Source organism: Chelon labrosus (assembly GCF_963514085.1).
Source record: "Chelon labrosus genome assembly, chromosome: 1".
NCBI classification, from domain to species: Eukaryota; Metazoa; Chordata; class Actinopteri; order Mugiliformes; family Mugilidae; genus Chelon; species Chelon labrosus.
Genome location: NC_140337.1, coordinates 7,440,861 through 7,465,443, shown reverse-complemented (window position 1 = coordinate 7,465,443; position 24,583 = coordinate 7,440,861). Strand labels below are relative to the sequence as shown.

At 38.5% G+C, this 24,583-nt stretch overlaps 1 protein-coding gene across 1 annotated transcript in view; it reads left to right on the top strand.

Annotated features, from left to right (window-relative positions):
* Positions 1 to 376: 376 nt before the first annotated feature.
* The window catches only part of LOC311486562 (Fc receptor-like protein 5), a gene marked incomplete at its 5' end in the record, with an annotated part of 69,033 nt that continues 44,826 nt past the window's right edge, over positions 377 to 24,583 (top strand). The window contains 3 exons of the mRNA XM_084542464.1: positions 377 to 407; positions 2,478 to 2,747; positions 2,889 to 3,164. Of these exons, the coding sequence (XP_084398590.1) occupies positions 377 to 407; positions 2,478 to 2,747; positions 2,889 to 3,164 (577 nt within the window). The remainder of the gene's footprint in view (positions 408 to 2,477; positions 2,748 to 2,888; positions 3,165 to 24,583) is intronic.

Genomic DNA, 24,583 nt, shown 5'->3' with positions numbered 1-24,583 from the left:
GTTAATTTAGTCTTAGTCAGCGTTTTTGGACAATGGTGCAATCTCATCATCATCTCGTCTTAGTCATGGAAAAAAAGGTCGTTGACGAACATATTTAGTCTAGTCTCGTCTGACGAAATTAACACTATTGCGGACATTGACTTAAATGCTCTGTCAGCCTCCATTGGAGGCTCATCTTGAGCCATTTCTCCGGCTCTGTCTTTTTTTTCTTTCCTCTTTTCTGACTCAATGCACTCTCAACTTCAACATCTGTTTCTTCCTCTCTTTTCTCAATATTCTCATTTGTCCATTGCACATAAGTGTCCGCAGCTGCTTTCACGCTCATATAATCTCTGGCAATACTTTTCAGGCCCTCTTGTGTAGCAATCACCATACGATGGGCCGAAAGGATATCCTTCTGTCTGGAGGTATTTAGACAGGGCTGTTGTTTGCTCAGATGTTCTCAGGGATATCTAAGCTGTTAATATGGTCTCATATTTCAAGAGGCCCTCTTTAAAACCACGTGCTTTGGCACGTACATTTGCTTTTACATAATCTGTGTCTTCTGTGGCTGATTGTGTCAGGACTGCATCTGTGAACGAACCATTCTGTGGTTTCCCCAAATGCCCAAACACTTTTTTGAGAGCATCATATTTGGACCACCACCTTGCCTCCCCAGTTGGAGAAAGGTGTCCTTGATGAAGACAGCAATGTTGTTCAGCAGACTGAACAGTGATCAACTTTCAGTGACAGTTTATCTTGTGTCAGACAGCACAAGATTAAGTACATGTCTTAAAATGACTGAACACTAATCTTGAGAGGTTATGTCCTGTGTTGTGTCTAGCTGAATGAAGACCATTCCAACTTTCTGTACATTACTTGAAATGCAGTCTTGAATGATGTGCCCAGTTGTATCAGCTACAATTGCCTCATTCTCTGTATGCCCGTAGCTCAGCCCCCTCTTCCCTAACACTTTCACCACATCCACAACACGCTCCAATACCTGACGTCTCTTTCTGACTGGTTCCCTATGAGCAGACAGCTGATTACCAGCAAACATGCTGCTTTTGAGCACCTTAGTAAAAATGCTTTGGCACAGATTCGGTGTGCACTACTCTTTTCATGCTCTTCTGTGCTATGGTGCATATGCCTCCAATCTGACATTCCAGTAGTAAATGTACTTGTGTCACTGATCTTTCCAAAAGCCATACACACAAAAAAAAATGATGTGTGACATCTCTCACAATATGTGTCTCACAATATTGTCGCCTCCTGTTTGTTCTGTTTTTACTGGTGAAGACCCTTTGCACTACTGGATTTTTGGCATTTTGTTGTGGGTGGTGATCCAAAAAGCTCTGTAAAATAAAAGGTAGTGCAGATAAACATGTGGAAAATAAACTGAGAAAAGATGTGACTGAACTGGACATATCAAGAATTACACGTCAAGGTAACTTTTTAGTTCTAATTATTACAGAAGCAGTCATACTGTGTTTATTTTGAGATTCCAAACCAAAGTTGATGGAGCTCTGACACCTTGATGAAATGGACACGAATCACAGATGATTCAAAATATCTGAAAGTACAGAGAAAATAACCATTAATAAACATAGAGGGATTCTCAGGGTGGAGAGAAGTTACATACTTTTGTGCTGCCCTCGGTATGTTACTCTGATACCACTTGGCAGTTAGATAAACTCCTTCCAGACATCACGACTCTGAAGACAGTTGACCATTGTCCACAGGTTTATTGACATCATCGAAAAGAGTAAAACTGAAACATACAAACAGCGTAATGAACAAAAGATAATAAAATGTCCTTTTTTACACAAACACAATGTAAATATACTGATTCTTCAATGAACTAAATTGACCTGTTTTTTAACTACTGCTTTCATGTATTTATTGTACTTTTAACAACATATATGCTTACAAGTTATTATATTTTAACACATTTTTAACGTATCAACTATTTATTCATATTTATTTGTATTTATTCTCCCTATGACTTAAATAGCAGTCACGACCGCTTTGATTGTAAATTACGGTGACTCGATGAATTCTTGCATCAAACTTCACAAAACTAAACATAAACTCAAAAATAATGATCTGCGATGGCAAACAACATCCAAACAAATAATACATACCAACGATGCTATCAATGGCGTAAGATGTTTGCAGATTGAACTGGATTGAGAGAGGAAACAATTCACAGCTCCCAGACAATGCTTGGTTAATTCTTTCTACTTCCTGATTCTGTGATCACATGTCTTATAAGTCACTCCTACTTCTACTCCTTGACTCTCAAAGTGACAGTAACACAATTCAGAAACATGAGAAATGACTTGGAAAAATGCAAGCAAATTCTTAACATGCCAAATTAACATTTGTAACAAAACAACTTTAAAATTTGAAAAAAAAAGAGGAAGAATTTAGAGTTTAAAAACATAAAACAAATCCCATAAATATTACATTTAATGTATTTCTTTTCACAACATCAGATAGACCCAAGGCCACACTGACGGCTGGAACAACAACCATACCAGTAGGAGGCAGAGTGACACTGACCTGCTCTGTGGAGACCTCTGCTGGATGGAAATATGAGTGGTTCAGACGTACCACAGACACCTCTGAAGTTCAAGTCAGAAGAAATGATGGAGAAAACAGAGTTATCAGTGTATCACAAGGAGGAATCTACCGGTGCAGAGGAGGAAGAGGAGAACCAGTTTACTACACTGATCACAGTGATCCAGTCACCATTGAGACAATCAGTGAGTTCAGTTATTTAGTTTGAAATATTCACGATTTCATGATTATCATTAGAATTAGTGATGAAACCTACAATGTTACATTTTCTCTGTTGATTTCATGTTTCTATTTGTGTCCCAACTGTTCATATCTGGTGGAAACAGTTTCCAACGAGGCTGTTTTAACACGACAACCCAACTGGCCTCAAATATTCAGTGGTGAGAAGATCACTCTGACATGTGAGGTCCAGGGAGGTGAAGACACTGAGTGGAAGTATGAATGGAGAACACCCAGGTCATCTATACACTGGACATACAATAAATACTGGACTTTCACTGCTTCTGAGTCCAGCAGTGGAGACTACATGTGTAAGAGTAGACACAGAGATGACTCATATTCTTCAACAGAGTGGAGTAAAGCCATCACATTGTCAGTATCTGGTAAGTCATGTTTCTTTTGTGATCTGTCCAACTTCTTTATTGTCCAAAGTATGACGTGTGTATTACATCTACAGTCAGACAGAGTTCCACCTGATAGTCAGTAGTTGATAGACATTTGCCTGAATTTAACCTCCATAGAATTAATTTTCAACTCAAATAGGAATGACAATGTTGTTTGTATGAAAGTTCTGAAAGGTTTGCACCATTATTGTGCATGACCTGAACAGAACCAACCAAATTTCAGTTGTTCTGTTCTGTCTTTGAAATGTTTGTTGTCTTGTATGTTTGATGGTTCATATCAGTTACGATATTCAACAAGGTCACATCATGTTTCACCAGTCATGACTGTTATTTACAAAAATGTCCAATAATCTAATGTATGTAGTATATATTGAAAGATGGCAGGAAACCATTCATAGAGAAATGACAACTATGCAGGACACAAATGTTGAATGTAATCTACCATCAGTACATAGTAACATGTTTTCATTCTGATAAAATCTCTTTCAACAGTTAAACCCCAACCTGTCCTCTCTGTGTCTCCATCATGGCTGAGTCCTGGAGCCTCAGTAATTCTGAGCTGTGAGCTTGAACATCCATCTGCAGGATTGAGGTTTTACTGGTATAAAGCTGTTCCTAATGTATCACACAAGTATCCATCTTACAACTATGAGCTGCTTCCTGGTAGCATCAGTGGAACTGAACAAGATTCCTACATCATTGATGGACAGACACACACAGCAGGATATGTGTGTAGAGCTGGAAGAGGAGACCCAGTGTTTTACACTGATTCCAGTCGACCTCAGTTTGTCTGGTCTGGAGGTCAGTTTGTTTCCATCTGTTCTCTCAATAAGTAGATTATATGTCACCTTTCATTTTTTCTCTGTGACCTACATGCAGTATCTTGAAAACTAAAACACATGCTTACAATTCATTGACTGTGCACATTTATGTTCTCCTAATGCAGCAGGGTCTTTATTTTTTCTTACCATCAAACTAATTATCTTATTACCATTACATTTTCTTTTCAATGTATCAGATAAAATGAAAAACACAAAAAGAGAGTTACAAGATTTTGAAACCTTTTTTTAACTGAACTCAAATCCTTACATGACAGGGACAAAATAAATTGGTACAGGACGTCTCTAAAACATAGGAGGTTATATGTGGTGTCTCAGGGTGTGCTGTGTTGTGTGGGTATATGTTGAGTCTGGAAGAAAGTATATGTATGCACAGGAGGAAAAAGGAGAAGAAAATAAACAAATAAATGAAAGAGGAAAAAAGAACGTCCAATAATACTAATAATATAATCTGAATATTCTGGTATCAGTAGGTAAGGAATGGCATGTGTTTGAATGTTTCCTCTTCATCTTTGGATACTTCATCAGCTCATGTTACTGCTCTTACTTATCAGATTGTCAGAGTACAGATGTCAGGTAAAAGTATGCAGTTTCTAATTTTACAGACTGCTGCTTGTTGCATATCAATTCAAATATACTTCAATGGTATTATTCATAGTTTGACCAAAACACTGCACTTTGTCATGCTTGTACTAATTTTCAGCAATTAAAGAATGAAAGCAAATAAATATTTGCATTGTGGCCTTTTTCAGATTAATATCACTCTTCTTGCTTTGACTCTTTTTCAGATTTCCATTCAGCAGCGTCTCTCTCAGTGAATCCTGACAGAGTGCAGCACTTCACCTCTGACTCTGTCTCTCTGAGATGTGAGGGAAACTCGACTGAGTGGAGAGTGAGGAGCTTCCCTGTCCGCTACCTGTCCTGTTCTGACTGGAAGAGAATGACAGAATTCACATGTAAATTCTCCAGATACCAGTCTAATAATACAGTGTACTGGTGTGAGTCTGGATCAGGAGAGTTCAGCAACGCAGTCAACATCACTGGACATGGTATGTTAGAATAGTTCTTTTCTTTTGTTTGTAAATGATTAAAACATCACATCATGATGACCCAGTTATGTGACATGTTACATAATTGTGACAAAACAGACAACAGTTATTCATAGTCTGTCCTGTTTTAATGCAATCAGAGTAAACTAAGCATCATGCTACTTTTAGTTGGAGGCTTTACTTTACTCCCATCATCTGCTTACAAAACTATTTCTATCCAAACTGTCCCACAATAAATCTCTCTTTCTTTCTTGTTATTTCTGTAATAAATCACTAAAAAGCAGAACATTTCTACCACCAAAGTGTTCCTTCAGCCTATTATGTAAAGACGCTGTAGTCAAGTAGGAACCTGACTAAAATATTCTAGTTAGGTTGGTGTGAAACATTTGCAGGGCTCAGGATTAAAACCAAACTTCTTGGGCAACGTGAGACTTCTTGGTATTGATTGAAGTTTTCCCTTTCTAGTTCAATACAGAGCTCTTTCTGAAACTGGAACTTAAAATGCTTTGACTGTTTTCCAAATGGAGGCATTGATTGAGTTTTGAACTAAAACCACTGTAGCCTATTAAATACTGTATGTCCATATTTGTTCTGTAGCTAATGGGCCCGTATTTGACTTCTCATCTGTGGCTGCAACAAAACATCCTCATCATCACATTCATACTTTCCAAGCACATATTGGTACTTACCACGATGAGGGTTTGTTTTAGTGGAGGTTTGGAGTGTTCAGAAGTTTCTGAGGCTCAACAGGTCCAACGTGATCTAAAGGACATTGTAATAAGCTGTTGGTTATTTGGTGGGAAGGGATAGTTGTAAGATTCATACTGCAGTTTGGAATTATTCAGAAACCAAATGTCTGATATAATATGTATGCATATAGAAACCATTCTCCTCATTGTATGTCAGCTGTTTGAAAAGTCTGACTAAATCATTGTTTGACTGTTTTCCAGATTCTAATGGTATCATCCTGGTGAGTCCTGTCCATCCTGTGACTGAGGGAGAACCTGTTACTCTGAGCTGCAGGTTGAGACAACAACAAATACTTTCCAATGTGTTTTTCTATCACAATGACAAACTCATCCAAAGTGATTCCAGAGGGGAGCTGAATATCTCTGCAGTGTCAAAGACACATGAAGGCTTCTACAAGTGTGAACATTCAGGAAAACAATCACCACAGAGTTGGATGGCAGTTAAACGTGAGCAGGATGAAAACATTTAATGCATTTTATTTTTTCAGTTTGAAAATAAACATTGTATTTATGTTGATATTTTCTGTGCTAAAGCCTAAACTCATCAGTCATCTGATGAATTATATCATGAACAGTCCAGTATTAATACTTAATGTTTCTGTTTCCAATAGCTGTGCCAGGAGCTCAAAGTTCTTCTTCCCCAGTGCCTTTGATTACTGGACTTCTTTGTGGAATCATACTCATCATTCTCCTGCTCTTGTTGTATCGATACAGACGGTCCAAGGGTGAGACCTTTTTCCTTCTGAGTCTGTATTCTAAAGTATATTTACTACAAACTCCATTCTGATCTCATGACTAAAGAATCTCGTCACTAATGTGTCTTTCACAGATTCATGCTTTCCCAGGTCAGTACAGCACCCTTGTTTTCTCCTCTTAAACATACTGCAGTGTTTTCCTGTTCTGTGTATTTACAGTATTTAATAATTATGTTTCAGGTCGAGTCCAGATTCCATCACAAACCATGGAGTCAGACAAAACACATCTCCCCTACATGGTCAGTAACTAATGATTATTATTATTATCTAGATTTTTCACTAACTTTTCGTCACATATATGTTTTCATTCTGGTGTTTGCAACTCATGTAACATTTCTCACGCTCGGCTTCTGGCAAAGAACATTTAATCAGAAGTCAAACTCTACAAGACCATTAACTTTAAAAATGAGCCAGTTGGACAAACAGTCTCAGTTATATGACCACAGAAGATGAGAGCTAAACAGGATTTCATTCTGACAGAAATAAACACTGAATATATAGATGACATGTTGTTGTTCTGTGTAAAACATTACTTTTTAGTATTTCCTGTCTTTCAATTTATCCTCATCATCACAAAAAAACAACCAACAAATCAACAGAAATGATACAAAAAATAGGATACTTGTATCCTAGCGTGACATTCAGATACTCTGATGTTGACTTTCTTAATTGGTTTTATAGGTGATGCTTGCCTCTATGAAACAGTGAAAGAAGATGCTCCAAATGGTAAAGTATATGTTTCCCAGTAGAAAAGCTGTTAGAAAGGTTAAACTGGGTGGTTTAAGGAGACTAAATACAAGTGATTGACATGAAATCCCGTAAAGAAAACTATGTTTATTTCAGATGGAGAAGATGTTAACTACTCTGTCATTAAACTCAAAAAAACTGGAAAGAAGCGTGAGTACTCCAGATACATAGAAAATACAAATAAATAGTTCAGAAATGTTTTAGCCTGCAAATATGAATTCATTGTTTTCTTTTGTGGATTCTTCTGATTATCCTAACAGGGAAGCATCATGAACCAGAGGACAGTGTTGTTTATGATGATGTGATGAAAAGAGGTGAAGGTACAGTCCAACAAATATGCTCAGTAGTGAAATGTGTTGTCATATCACTACATAGGTAGTTATGTGTCAGTTTATCAGTGTCCTACTACTACACTATCACTAGATGTCACCAGAGTTAGAAATGGTCAAATCTTACACACACCCAGGGCCTCTTGGAGTTTGTTTACCATGTGTTTGTGTCTCAGAGATATCCCATAAAGCTAAAGTCATGCTGTTGCAGATTACAAAATAGATTTTATGTAGAACGATTTCCTCCACCTTCTAAATGTTGTCTCACATAAACCAAGTGGCACAATCATAGATGATAGTCTGTTATTTAGCACTTTGTACAAATTTCGCTGCCAGTTTGTGGGTTGCACTCACATTTTGTCTATTTCCTTTGCACAGTATAATACACAAAGAGTCAGTGTAATTTGTGTGTATTTTTATTTCAATATCTGTCACAGTAGTTGTGAAAATCCTAGTTCTATGAGTCCTTCCATTCATCCAGCCACTGTATATTTTATGCCTGACAAACAAATATATGCTGAGATCTGGGTTCTGTTTTAGATCCTAATTTGGTTTATGCCCAGATGAACCACGGCAATAAAGGAAAAGCCAAGAAAAATAAAGGTATGTAAAATACTACAGCTGTTTTTATTGAAGGATAGTGTATCATAGCTTTTACTCAGTGATTGATATAAACTGGCAGTGCATACATAGAGTATCATTCATTGTATTAGTGAATACATTAACTCTATTATACTGCCTTTTAATCAGGATATCAGACAGTTGTGCTAAATATATCATCTCTCCATTTACAGGAAAATCTACTCCTGCATCAACCGATGAAGCGGTTTACTCTGAAGTCAAACTAGGATGAGCTCTTGGTAGTGATGCTACCATGTAGGATACAAGCTGTAAGTGTTTATATTCTACAAATGATCTGTTGGTTTAGATATATTACATAGAAGCATTCTTGTTTCTTGGATAACTCTGGCTCTGTTTTTGTTGTTGTCTTTGTCCTCCAGGTCTCTGAAGAGAGTTGAATGAACAGCACCAATGAGAAGCATTCATATAGACTCAGTATAGACATTATTTACATTTATTTCACAGTCTCTTTAGTTTGTTTGCTTCTTTTTTAATAGTTTGAAATATAGGATCTTGAGTCTCTGTTAGCTTTAAGGTAGGCATCTTTTGAACTGTTACATGAGTAAGCTCCAATTATTATCTCACTATATAGCCAATGATCTTCTACATATTCTAGATTTTAAAAATGTATAATATGATGGATGTTGTATTTTATTTACTCCTGTTTGTTTTTAATGGTTTTATTACATTGTCTTTTAGACCATTTTATGTGTTCAGTATATATTTACTTGATAGCCAAACTAGATAAAGACCCAACTATCACATGCAGTTATCCAAACAGTAAGTCATGTGTCAACAGTGCAGCTCATTAAATCCTGCTGATACAGTTAAAGAGCTTCAGTTAACGTCTGGGTCAAACAACAGAATGAGGCCAAGATATGTTCTCAGTGACTTTGATAGTGGCGTGATTGTTGATGCCAGACAGACTTCACCTGGGATTTTCACCACAACAAGCTCTGGATGTTACTCAAAGTGGTGCAACAAACCTTTTAGTCAGGGGCACTTCTGTGGACTGGACCGCCCTCTTGAGCTCAGAAGAGAATGGTCAGACTGGTTGGAGTTTACAGAAGCGCTGTGGTCACAAAGATATTACCACTCTTTACCAAACTGGACAATGAGTTGTTTGGACTTCAGCAGCGTTACCTATATTAGATCTGAATTCAACAGAACACAGCAGAATACGCAGCCAACAAATCTAAAGAAACCATGGAATGAAGTCATGTCAGCATCAACCACAATCTCATATCAATGTTTCCACCTTTTGAGGAATCCAAGGATTGAGGCTGTACTGAGACAAAAGGAAGGTCCTACCTAGGATTTGTATGGTGTTCCTAATGAACTGTCCAGTATGTGTATAGGTTTAACTTTGACCTAAAGGATGTTTGTTAATCATCTGCTAAATTATTCTACTTAAATGTGTTACAGACAACACACACTTGTGCTATTATTTTTTTATTTTTTATTTTTATTACTATTATTATTATTCTTTACTGGGTGTTTGGTATTTGGGCTTATTATACTGTTTCCTACATGTATGTCTGACAGTGCTGTATGCGATGGAGATGTCAATTTCCTATCTATCTATCTATCTATCTATCTATCTATGTTGTGATTATGTTTAACATTTATAAGAAGAGACAAACAAGATGCAAGAATGACGGCCAGTTAAACCACATTCTGCTTTATTTAGAGTTAGGCAGCATTGATGCAGCTGACGCAGCTGTGCTCTGCTTTCAAATATTACAGATGCACAGCGCTTTGGTGTCGCTTCTTTTTATATAACATTTAATCCTTTTGTTCTCAATGAAAAATGACTCATGGAAGTGACATCATTTAAAAAAAAAAAAAATCTGTTTTGTTTTAAAAAAAAAATAAAGGAAAGTCCGCCCTGTTCCACTTTAATCAGTTTCTGGTGTGATCAGCTTTCTTATAGAGGATGTCTTTTATGAGTCTAACCTCTGTGGCTTTCTGTACAAGTTCTGTATGGCTACATACACCGATCAGCCACAACATTATGATCACTGACAATAACGTTGACCATCTTGTGACATTTAGTGTTCTGCTGGGAAACTTTTGGACCTGTCATTCATGTGGATGTTACTTAGACATGTAGCACCCACCGAGACCAGACCAGGCACCCCCACCCCATAGCAATGACACTCTTTGATGGCAGCAGCCATTCCCAGCAGGATGTAGCCTGACAAGACACACACACAAAAACGCTTTTGGAACAACTCAAAAACCATGAAGAACAGCACAAGGTGTTGACCTGGCCTCATTCTCTGATGAGTCACAACTTTTTAGTTTGTGGTCATAATGTTATGCCTGAAAGGTGTATCTGCTACTGAATAGATTCCTGCTTTTATCAACGTACTAGAATTACTTTCAGTGATTCTTATTAAATCTACTGTATTCAAATGTTTTGCTTTCACCAGGTCTCAGAGCACAAATCAGAGCTCTACTACAGACCACATGATCAACCAGGATGAAGGTCAACAGAGTGAATATCCTTCTCCTCTCCATGGTCAGCCTTAACCCTGACTTTTGTTTCTGACAAATCTTTAATGAGAACAGTTCCATTTTTCTTGTGATCTGATCTGAACCATTACATAACTCACATCATGATATTAAATCCAACCTTGGCTTGATTTTACTCTGTAGGTGATGCTTGTCTCTATGAATCAATCAAAGGCCCTGAAGACACTGAAAATGGTACAGTATGTTCAGTAGTGAGGAAAGGAAAGAAGTGGACCCTTTAGGATTATGTTCATTTATGCATTAGTGTTTTAAAATAAAATTAATTCAATAGACAATCTGTGTCGTTCACATCAGAAATCCTAAGAATATGACTAAGCTGAGTTCTTTCTGGACGAATGCTCCAAAGTTCCTCCTGAACTTTGTGCAGGTCTGATCCACATCTGCTCTAAGGCTTGTTCGAGTTTAATGCAGCTGATGAGGTTTGACCAGTTATTAAATCTAAGAGCTTTTCCACCAGTACATTCCATGTTTTGTGTGTGAAAATTACAATTATTATTAGTTCAAGCTCAGTGGGTTTTTAAACTTCAAGATCAGATAACATTTTACAACGAACTGCATTTTAAAGGATTTACACACTTTTTCTAGTTAGTGATTCATATTTAACATGAATCAGTTTTAAATACTAGAATGAGATGATTTTCTGTAAATGACTGAAGTTCAAACATGTCACTATATTTCAGATGAATCCAGGGATGCCACATATTCTTTGATTGAGCTTAAAAACATCACTAAGAAGGGTGAGTGTTTTATGTAGAAACAACCACATACAAGATATAGAACAAACAGTAGCTGAGACACTTTTCTAGACCAGTAGCATCTAAATAACAGATAATATCATCTGATCCTTTTAACAGAGAAGAAACAGAAACCAGAGGAGAGCTGTGTTTACTCTGCTGTGAAGATTGGGTCATCTGCAGGTATGATTCATTCCAACAGTCCTGACTAGACAATGATCCTTCTTCTGTGTTGTACAGTTGAAACCTGAAGTGTGGCTTTTGTTTCAGATGACGGTCTGATGTATGAACAGGTTCTCTTCCACAATAAAGGTAAAGCCAAGAGAGACAAAGGTGAGTCAAGTCTCTGTCCACCTGCAGCAGTGATTGTTGTAACAGGTTGATCTTAATAAGTAATGTGACTCACTGGAACCTACTTTAGCTAATATTACAACTTAGAACATCTTGTCTCTTATATTTTCTTCTGTGCAACATGTTTATTATACACTTTTGTACAGAAGCAAATCATATTAATCATTGCGTTGCCTGTTACTGTCAAACATTTTACACTGATCTCTTTCATGACAGGAATATCTGCTCCTGCAACCGCTGATGAAACAGTTTATTCTGAAGTCAAACCAGCAAAACATAGGGGTCAGTTGTCTTCATTCTGATTTGCTGAATAATCCTGTATCTTTTCCTTCTTTGGTTTGGCTCCTGATCAGTAAACAGATTGTTATCAACAAAACCAACTAAATAGAGAAAAAAAATATAGAGATTTTTATATAAATAACAAATCATATACAAATACTAACATTTATGAAAATTACACAAGGCTTCATCAGGTTCATGAAGTTAGAGATCTTGGTCAGTGTTGGTGTCTCAAACCCTTCAATTTCACTGGTAATGTTATGGAGTTAATGTATCAAGTATCTAAAGTAATCTAATCTAATTCATTCATTCATTTTCTGTAATGAATGGAGCAGTTCACTGTGATACTGCACAATCCAGCAGACAGGTTGGAGTGAAGCTCTGATATTATCATCTTTGGTTGCAACACATGACCAGGAAGAGAAATGAATGACTTAATGGCACCCTCTGCTGGTCCTCAGCTGTAAACACAAGCTGGGATTATTCCAGGGGGTCAACTTTTAACATTCATTCATTCATTTTCTGCAACTGCTTGTCCTATGGAGGGTTATCTATTATTAATATACAATAATGTTCTTCAATAATCTTAACTGAAATGTAATAAATATAATCTGGAACATTTCCACCTTATCGTTTCTCCATTCACAGGAAGTCCATCTCCTGCAGTCATGGAGGAAACTGTTTATTCTCAAGTCAAAATCTAGGAACAGCTCCTGATAATAAAGGTACCAGACAATGTGAATGTTGTCAAAGTGTCTTTAATTCTGAGTAATCACCTGAATAAATCATCTTTTCTCTCTTCGTGGTTTTCAGGTCCACAGAGAGGAGTGTGTGATGTTTTGTCCATTGAAATTAATTGATCCTTGATGAGCTTTGTTTTTGTATGGAGGTCATTTAGCATTTTAAAAGCTTGTTAGTTGAGACCACTTTGTGCAGCAATGTATTTGTAGCCGTGACATTTTATTTGCTTGTATGTGTTTGTCTTCACTTTTGTCTCAAATATAAAACCAAGAATTAAACAAATACAACATTTGCAAAGTTTAATCCAGTATCCCAGTTTCTCACACATGATGGATATAGTTACCTTATTTACCGTATTAATCTTTATTATTTCATATTTGTTTCTGTTATTATGTCCTGGTATCATCTAACTGTGTCATACATTTAGTTGTTTTGGTGTGTTTTTGAACTCTGATGAAGGACTACCTACCTCAGACTCTAACCATCCTCAGTGTCATTAACACTGTAAAATAACATGAGAACAGACCTGACAAGCAAATAGTGGCTGAAGTGGCGTGCTATGTATCGATAATTCTGTGATAACAACTAAGTTGGTACAATTTAAAGGAATCAGCCCACTAAACCATTTTACACAAACAGAAAATAACACAACGTCTTAGTACGTCAGTTAAACTGGAACCTCTTAATAACAATGACAGTGTTTTTGGTGTTGAGTGGGAGTATGAACAAGCTCACAGACACTTCCAACTCTGCTATCACTCTGTTTTAAATTGAAAGTTTATCTCACAGATAAATATGCACTGGAACACAGGATCTTATCCAGTAGTTGCTAAGTTGCTCCCACCATGGCTACATCTGACCAATAAGTGGAGGCAACATTTTACATGATTTGTGGTGATACCAAACTAAGGAGAAACACTGTTCAGATCAACTGATTTGGATGAGAGTAAACAAAGTACAGGTGTTAAAAGGTCCTTAGAGCTTTAGTTTGGAGTAATACAGGATGCAGAAATCATTCCCTAAACTCATTTCCTCTTGTGGCAGGTTGAGTGCTGCTCCACCTCCACCCTCAATTAGTAACACCTGGGCCTGATTGCTCAGTGGTGCCACCTGCTTAACTGGTCACCTGCTCACACCGTTGTCTGGCGTTCACCTGACGAGGGTTCTGTCCGACATGTTCTGGTTGTGGGAAGCGAGTTGCGACCTGTAAGCAGGGTTGGCCGTGCTGTTTGTGTGCTCTTTGCCTTCCCCGCGAGATAGTGACTGGTGGACATGTGTTGAGTTCTCTTCGCTCGTGTGGGCTTACTCTTTTAACTTCTGCTAGATTCATTAGCCTTATGCATAAGGCTAAAAACTAGTTTTAAGCCGGTTATGGAGGCGTAGGGAACAGACGCATGGTGCCGTGCTCCGTTTTACTAGACTACTGAAACTGGCCTTCTGCCGAATTCACACCGAGTCAGCTCGACGCCACCCTTGATTTAATAACTGAAAACACTGAAAACGAGACAATGCCACCGAAAAAGACCGACGGAAATAAGGATGAAAAGAACAAACAAGTGCCGCCTCCCAGTGCTAGCAATGACGGCGGGCTAGCTAGCCAGCCTCCGGAGCGTGCGCCTCAGTGGTTCATTTCTGAGATGGAGAAAGGAATACAGAAGATCGAGTCTATGATTGAAGGGCGTTTAAATAGGCTTTCTGAAACAATGGAAAAGATCGCCAGAGACAACGAAGCCATTGGACACCGAGTAAAGAGCATTGAGGGGAAGCAATGTGAGTTTGATGACTCGCTAACCGCCTTACAGCGCGAGCTAGACGACTACAAGAAAACTACGGAGAGTGAACTGGGCGACCTGAGGGAACAACTTGACGACCAGGAGAACCGAGCCCGTAGGAAGAACCTGAGGCTGATCGGCTTTCCAGAAGGAGTGGAGGGGAAGGATACAGTGGCTTTTATTCAAGAATGGCTACCCAAGATGCTTGACTTAGAGGGGGAAACATTTGAAGTGGAGCGCGCTCACAGATCTCTGCAACAACGCCCAGCGGATGGCGCTAGACCCCGTGCCATCGTGATCCGGCTGCTCCGCTTCTCTGACACGGTCAAGATCACCGAGGCGGCTCGGAACAAAAGTTCACTACAATACGGTAATTCGACCATCATGATATTCAGAGATATGTCAACAGCCCTGTATAAAAAGAGGAAAGCCTTTGCGCCACTGAAACGGAAACTCAAAGAAAAAAGCATCACTTTCAGGCTGCTACATCCAACTACTTTCTCGGTGGATCTGGAGGAGGGACGGCGCACCTTCACAACGCCACAGGCTGCTGAAAACTATCTGAAGAAGCATCACCCAGACGTGCTGCATCAGGACTAATCTTCTACCCGGTAAACTGGTTTACACACCTCGACCTCACTTCAGGACTTGGAGGGATTTATAAGCTACGGAGGTGATGGCTTTTATTTGCAATGCCATTATAGGATGACTCGGTTTTATAAACATCACTCCGTTTTATTACCTGTGTATGTTTGTGTGGTTCATAGGGGCAGCTGTTAGCAGTAATAGGTTGGTAATTAGAGGGTCTGTTAATTACAAGTCTTAGATTTTGCGGTTTTATGTGTATATTTGCCACCTGAAACCCCTCAATCCTGGAGTGCTTCTCCTGGTGTTCTCGTGGGGAGTTGTTTCATGTTACAAGATCCTTAACATTGTCTTCTCATGTCTATATGATTGTAATTCAATGCTGCGAACTTGGATTGACGGCTAGTAGATTATTTAACTTTGTCAGGATGTTCGGCACCGTTTAATGACGCAGCGACATAGGTTCTAGCTGCGCTAAAAAACGTCAGGAAGATTATGGGTTTGGCACTTCCTCAGTTGGGGAGGGGGTGGGGCAAGAGGGGGGACTAAAGGGTTTATTTTTATTCTATTTTATTTTTTAATTTTTTTTCTCTTTTTCTTTAATGCTTACATTCTGTATACAAGACATAGAAATGTATTTCTTAGTTGAGACAGCAGCCTGTATTTATTGCTGTAATCGGTTACACTGGTTCTTGCATTACATGTACTGTAACGTTACCATATGGGAAGACTAGCTTAGAAAATGACAGCTGTAGCTTTTAAGTATTTGACATGGAATACTAACGGCATCAATGATCTATCAAAACGTAGGAAGGTGCTTAACTTTCTCAAGAATCACAAAATAGACGTAGCTCTATTACAGGAGACTCATCTAACAGATGCTGAGCATATTAGACTGACACGCCAATGGCAAGGACAGACCTATTATTCCTCCTTCACGTCCCAATCTCGCGGTGTTGCCACACTGATAGGTAAAAATGTCCCTCTGCAGGTGGATAATGTTGAAAAAGACACACAGGGCAGATACTTGATACTTAAAGGCTCTCTAGCTGGTGAATCTATCACGTTAGTAAATATTTATGGTCCAAATTATGACTGCCCTCAATTTTTCCAAAGTCTGTTTTTCACACTAACATGTTCTGCGAGTGAACTTATCATAGGTGGTGATATGAATTTAGTTCTGGATCCATCTAAAGATCGGTCATCCTCTAATCTCAAAACCCTATCCCAAGCAGCTAAGATTCTCAAAAAGGAAATAGCAGATTTCAAACTTGTGGATGTCTGGAGAGATAAACATAAGTCAGTACGTGAGTATTCCTTTTACTCACATGCTCATAAGAGCTACTCCAGAATCGATATTTTTCTTACGCATGTGGACAGAATCCACCTTATATCCTCATGCGAATATCTGGCTATGACTCACTCGGATCATGCCCCTCTCATGCTCCAGATAGTTCAAAAGAACACTACGAGTAGTCACAGACTTTGGCGATTCCCCACTCACCTAACTAATGACGCAGATTATGTTAAACTTATTAGTAGCAAAATAGACAGTTTTGTCACCATTAATAAAGGGACCGCCTCACCTTCCGTTGTATGGGAATCCCTAAAAGCCTATGTGAGAGGTGAGACTATAAGTTATACATCGTGGAAAAAGAAACAATACATGCTGAAAACCAAAACACTTGAATCAGAAATTAGGAATCTTGAAAAGGAGAACTCTCAGACTCATAGTGAAACGATTTTTGATCTTCTAAGTAACAAAAGGACCGAATACAATCTGTTAACCACTAGGATGATTGAGAATGCCATGGCCAGAACGAAACAACAATATTATGAACATGGGGATAAAAGCGGTAAATTATTAGCCTGGCAGATCCGAAGGGAGGAAAACTCGAGATGCATCCCCTCAGTTAAGACCAGGGATGACGCCACAATAATCCATGATCCTAAACGTATCAATGACATTTTTAAGGATTTTTATGTTGACTTGTATTCCTCTCAGGGTGTTGATACTCACAAAATGTCTAACTTTTTGGAGAGGCTGGATGTCCCGGGGATGGCTGCAGGGACACGGGAGATCCTAGAGGCGGATATTACTAAACAGGAGGTTTTGAACGCAATTGGAAAACTTTCAGCAGGAAAATCACCGGGGCCAGATGGGTTCTCTATGGACTTTTATAAAACTTTCGCACCTAATCTAATAACACCGCTAATGGACATGTTTAGGCATTCACTTGAAATACACCAACTACCTAAAACCTTAGAACAGGCTCTGATTACTCTCCTGCTAAAACCAGGTAAGGACCCGAAACTCTGTGGTTCCTATAGGCCCATAGCCCTTCTCTCATCAGAGTATAAGGTATTCACCAAGGTTATAGCTTCTAGGCTGGAGAAGGTGATACCAGACCTTATTTACAAAGACCAGACAGGCTTCGTTCAGAACCGTTTTTCCTCTGACAACATCCGTAGGTTCCTCAATGTGATGTGCTGCGCCGAAAAGATCAATACGCCGGTCGTAGCCCTTTCAATAGATGCTGAAAAGGCATTTGATCGACTAGAATGGCCCTATCTCTTCGCAGTATTAGAAAAAATGAATTTCGGTCCAAATTTGATACAAATGATAAAGATGCTATATCTCAACCCATCAGCAATGATTCGAACAAATGCTAACCTCTCATCTCTCTTCCCCTTGTCACGTGGCACTCGCCAGGGTTGCCCCCTGTCCCCGCTCCTCTTTTCGTTAGCGGTCGAGCCCCTCGCAATTGCCATTCGAGCACATCCTGCTATAGAAGGCGTTATGGTTGAAGGCGAGAAGCATATCATTTCGCTTTATGCTGATGACATTATGCTGTATCTGTCTAATATAGCTACATCGCTCCCTGCCCTCTGCGCCCTGTTAGAGGAATATAGCTGCGTCTCTGGGTATAAGATAAATAAGCAGAAAAGTGTCATGATGCCTCTTAACCCAGCTGCTCAAGGACTATCAAGGAGAGACATTCCCTTTTATTGGGACCCCTGTAAGCTTTGTTATCTTGGTCTGCAAATACCCAACCAGCCACAGCAGATTTACTCTTTAAATTATGAACCTCTATTTAAAAAAGTTGAGGCAGATCTGGATAGATGGAAATCTCTTCCAATATCCCTAATTGGAAGGATAAATTGTATAAAAATGAATATCCTACCCAAGTTCCTTTACTTGTTTCAAGCGCTGCCAACTCCAATTCCGAAAGCGTTTTTTTAAAAATCTGGACAGACTGATATCTAGATTCTTGTGGAACGGTAAAACTCCCAGAATCAAGCTCAAAACCCTTTGCCGTCCCACTGAGCAGGGAGGACTAAACCTGCCTGATTTTCAGTTATATTATCTGGCTGCCCAATCCAGAGCTATCTGGATCTGGATCCAAAACTTGGAACACCCTCCAGCTTGGAAACAGATTGAACAGTCCCATACGGCGGAAGTGTTGTCTAGCATCCCATTTATTTAAGCAGAAAAATGTAACTCAAAATCCAATGATAAAACTTACATCTAAAATCTGGGATGAAATTAGAACAAAGTTCCATAGTGTCCGCACATTGTACAGATCTACCCCATTCCATTTTAATCCGGTTTTACCTGGGATATTAAAAGATGGCATTACTAGAGACTGGTATAACAGAGGCATATGTGCTTTTGGACATCTATATGAGGACAATAATTTGAAATCCTTTGAACAACTAAGATTCTCTTTTGGGCTCCCCTCTGCACATTTCTTTAAATATCTACAAGTTAGAGACTTTATTAGGGTGCAGCAGGGTGGGAAACTTATCCCCTTGGAGGATTTTGAGGTAGACTGTATGATGTGAGACAAGCATAACTCTAAAGGCTTCCTATCCTATGCTTATAACAGACTAATGAGCCTGGCAGAAAATAAAGCTCTTACTGCAAAAGCTAAGTGGGAAGCGGACATTAATTATGCTTTCAATGACTTTGAATGGAAGGAGATTTGCAGTAGCTCTCAATCATTCTCCTATAACAGCCGACACAGACTCTTACAGTTTAATCTTATACATAGGGTTTACATGACACCTCATCGTCTCCATAAGATAAGTAGTAAATATTCTGAATACTGCCCTAGGTGTAAGACTGAAACAGGGTCCCTTCTTCACATGTTTTGGACGTGTGGATGTCTGAAGCAGTACTGGAGATCTATTTTGGACATTATTAAAGGAATTATGGGGGTGGAAATCCCAGCCAATCCACGGCTGACGTTATTAGGAGACCTGTCGGTCTTACCAAATAACACGAAAGACAACACTCGCTTCGTCAGACTAGCCCTAATTGCAGCTAACAAATGTATAGCTATCAACTGGAAAAGCGAGGAGCCCCCTGGTGTTTCTTTGTGGCTTAAAGAGCTCTCGTCATACCTGCCACCAGAAAAGATCATGTTTAATCTCAGGCAGGGCCGGAGTGGGACTCATTTTCAGCCCTGGAGTTTCATGCCTCAGACCGGCCCACTTAATGTTACGACCTATTGTATTAAAATAATGTAATTATAACTTTACATGTTAAGCCTACAATAGCGCACTGTTCTCTAAAGCCTTGTAATTCCGTGTATGTTTTCTAAAATAACTCCAATTCAGTGGAAGTAATGGTTGCTTCACAATGTGGATTTATTTCAACATTAGTGCAAATCTCCACCATTATTCTTTGCAACACAACATCCTTTTCAACAAATTAAATTTGAAAAAATAAAAAAAGGGTTGCACTCTGTAATAACTTTATAATCAGAACTTAGATTTCACAAATACAACATCAGCATGTCCTTTTCTGCAAAATCAAATATCAAGCAAATTAGTGTTCACAGATATCTAATCCTTAAACATGAAAGAATAAAATAAGTATTGCACTGTTCTCTGCAAGTTTGTTATTCACAGTATAACATAACTTTCTAATGATGCCATTATCTTTTTTTCCTCTGCACAAGAATAGTTCAAAGAAACATGGCCAACCAAGACCAAGTTTGTGGCCAGTTATGTGGCGTCGCATCATACTATTATATAAATGATGTAACATTAGGTTAGACAGGCTATATGTTACAACGCCACGCAATTCATTGACTTGATAGGCTAATTAATTAACTTGAACGGTGCAGGTAAAGTTGCATTTTGTTCAGCATCTTGTCTTACCCGTTTCATCATCCTCATTGGTCGTTTCAGACCGCGAGCACGTTTTATTGAAAAAGATGCCGATTTTTGCACATTTGGCTGCATCTGTCTCCTTTTCTCTTTTTAATTCTCGCTTTTTCTGCGCCACCCTTGCTATTTTTATTTTCCATTTTGCAAACTCCCTTGCACTTCTGGTGCTGGAGCAAGGCTCCAAACACCACTGACAGTGTGCGGTGTGCACAGACGTGTTACGTCAGGCTGCGTCTGCAAAAAAACAAAAGGAAAAGAGCTGCAAGTGGAGACGGCCCAGCGACAGCGGTAACAGCATACACGTGATACCCACTCAGTGCCATGACTGAACACCGGCCCAAAATAAATAAATAAATAAAAATAATAATTGAACACCGGCCCTCGCGGCCCGAAAGTCAGACCGGCCCACCGGGAATTGTCCCGGTCCTCCTGATTAGCCACTCCGGGCCTGATCTCAGGAAAAAACCATCAGTCTTTGATAAATGCTGGGGAGGATTTCTGACCTTTTTACATAATAGAGCTGCCCCTGTAAGCAGTGTCCATGGTCAAAATTGAAAACTGTACTGCAGTGTGCTGCAGGAGTCCTGGGTGATCCCCAGGGCTGATGCAACTTTCCCCAGGCCGCTTGTTGTCTCTATCTTCTGTACCAATCCATCTCTGTGCATCTTGTTTTTAATAATTTTTAATATATATATTTTTATTTTTTGTTTCCCTTTTTTTTTTTTTTTTTTTTTTTTTAACGCCCCTTCGATAGGTGTGAATTGGGGTTTTTGCTTGACTTGTTGTATCACTTTTTTTTTTCCTTTTTGCTTGTTTTCACTAGTTTTTTACTGATTATTACTGCTGTTGTAACCATTGCGGTTATTGCTATTGATTTTTTGTTTTTGTTTTTCCCCACTCTTGTCCAGGGGAAGGGGAGGGAGGGGGGCTGGGGGGGTTAATGTGGGATGTTAATTGATTGCACTGACCTTGAAGTGTTGTACGAAATCTTAATAAATAAATTGTTCAAAAAAAAAAAAAAAAAACTAGTTTTAAGTAGTATATTCGACACTCCGAGCAAGCCACTCCAACTTTTCAAGTGCACCCTACAGACGTTAGAGTAAGCACACAAAGATAGAAGACGGCTACAACGTGTACCGACTGCCTGCTCTCAAAATAAAAATGTGGGATATTTAAGCAGAGATACTGTGTGTTTAAAGCTATTCAGAAGGTACTGGGATAACACAATATGTGTATCTCAGGCAGCCAGTGTGGTGACATTGTTTATTGTTTATTGTTTATAGGATCCCCATTAGCTGGGGCTTACGTCCCAGCTATTCTTCCTGGGGTCCGACAATACAGACAGATAATAAATAATTTTAAAATTCATTACATCACATCAACAAACCTTAGATTGACAAGACTCCATACATATGCGTATACAGAAGCTCACACACACAAACACACCATCACACACACACACACACACACACACACACACACGTATACATATTCACCTACACAGGATATATACACAAAAAAAAAAAACCTTCTCTTACATATATACCCCCTACTGCTCAGATCATAGCTGTTATGTATGATTGACTAAGGTGTTTTTTCATGTGTTTTTTGAATGCATGTTTTTTTTTATCTATTTTAGTTAAAAAAGCTGGCAACTTGTTCCATGCTGCAATTGCTCTATATCTGACTGTGCGTTGAAAGGAGTTGGAATTAGCCTTAGGTACAGTAAATCGCCCCGCAGCTGCATACCTTGTGTTATGATTATGGGTATTAGAATTTTTGCAGAACAGATTATATTGACTCAATGGTGTTTTGTTGTTTAAGATTGTCCAGGTTGATGTTAATATGGATGCAGTCAGCCTATCTTCAACTTTCAACCAGTTTAAGTGTGAGTGCATGTAGTTAATATTTGTCTTGTATGGACATCTAAGAACAAGTCGTGCTGCTTTGTTCTGGACCCGCTGAAGTTTAGCTAGATGTTCTTTGGTGGCATTTGACCATATAATACTGCAATATTCCATCTGAGAAAGAACCAATGTCTCTGTAACCTTCTTTTTTAAATCTGTTGTTAGAAATGTGCTACTGCGTCTAAGTAAGGCTATTCCACTACTCATTTTTTTCACTGTCTGGTCAATTTGTTTAGACCAGGACAGTCTACTGTCTAGGATGACACCTAGTAGCTTAACTTCCTTTACCTGTTCTATTGGTGTTTTGTTAATAGAGAGATTAAGCACTGGCTCAAGACTTAAGGAATGATTAGAACCAAATACAATACTTTTTGTTTTTGCTATATTTAGGACCAGTCTATTTTGTTTTACCCAACCCTCTATGATTCCTAACACCCTATTTAAGGAGTTTGCCAGGTCTGCAGGTGTTTTTGCAGCTGTATACACAGTTGTATCATCTGCATACATTACTACCCTCATATTGTGTAGAGCTAAAGGTAGATCATTAGTAAAGATTGAGAACATTAGTGGGCCCAAGCAGCTTCCTTGTGGTACACCACACTCAACACTTACACTGTCTGAAAAACTACCATTGAAAAATACTTTTTGTGACCTTAGTGTCAGATAGCTCTTCAACCAGTCAATTGCTGGGGGTTGAAAACCATAGCTTTCCAGCTTTTGGAGAAGTAGGCCATGGTCAATTACATCAAATGCTGCAGTAAAATCTAATAGGACAGCACCACAGATGTTTTGATGATCAATTTCTGTCAGCCACTCATCTGTCATCTGAGTAAGAGCAGTACATGTAGAATGTCCTTTCCTGTATGCGTGTTGGAACTCAGTTATCAGGTTATTTGCAGAGAAGTAATGTTGCATTTGATCAAATACCAACTTCTCAAAGATTTTACTAAGTGCTGATAGCAAGCTAATGGGTCTACTATTTGATGTTGTAATGCTTTATTTTTCTTCAAGTTAAGTTTGGTAACAAAATTCCTCAGCTTACAGTAATTCTTTCTGTCAGTTTCACTCCCAGTCTTGTTTGCTCTAGTCTTTGCCTCATTCCTCTGACACATATGTTGTTTCAATTCATCATCAACCCATGGAGCTCCAAAAGTTATGATCCAACATTGATTTTGTGTCAATTGATCACATGACCTGGTAGCTATTAAATATATATATATATGTATATATATATGTATGTGTATATATATATGTATGTATGTGTAATACATATGTGTGTGTGTGTATATATATATATATATATATATATATATATATATATATATATATATATACACCAGCTGACAGGAGGACCATTGCATGTTAATAAAAATAGCCTACATCTGTATCTTAACCTGCCACTGGACTAATTTTATTTATTTACTTTTTGTCATTCTGTGCGTTTTTCGCCAGCTATCTCCTCCTACATTTTTTTATGTAACTAAAACGTTGATATGTGCTACTAGTTTTCTTATTTATACATTTCATAAATTTTCTGATATTCTTTTTTATTCAAGTGTCTACAATGTGAGTGAATGGGAGGAACATACATCTACATCATACGTATAGTACATCATACAGTACATATGTAAAGCACATCAATACAGTCTTTTGTTAATATAGCATTATATGGACATATTGTTTACTGTTGCCAAGGTGTTCAGCACCACGGACAGTTATACAGATAAAATATTAATGTCAAACTTCTTCTACTTTATTTCCGCTTAAAATACATAATACTTAATATTTAATATGAAACTCCTTGTATATGTGAAGGCTTATTTTGCTGAAATAATACATAATGTCATACTGCATGTACTTAATAATTCAGAAATGGCAGCAACAGCTACCAGCTCCTCGAAGCATTTTCTATTTACTCATTCATTTTCTCGTATGGAAGCGTATTGCTACCATGCCAGAAAAACAAACTTGTCGATATCACACTATAACATGATACTACCTTATCACTTACAACCTAAAAAAACAACGTCTGATTAACTTTATTTCAGCAAAAACTTGTTTTCATTGTAGATGAGACACAAGAACAGGCAAAGAAAAGCCATGGAAAGGGAAAGACATGGTAAGAAGGATGAAGAGGAGAAGAGTTACACTGGAGACACAGCTGCAGAAGAAGGTGACAGTTGAGTGGATGATGAAGCAGCACAGGATGAAGAGATTGACAACA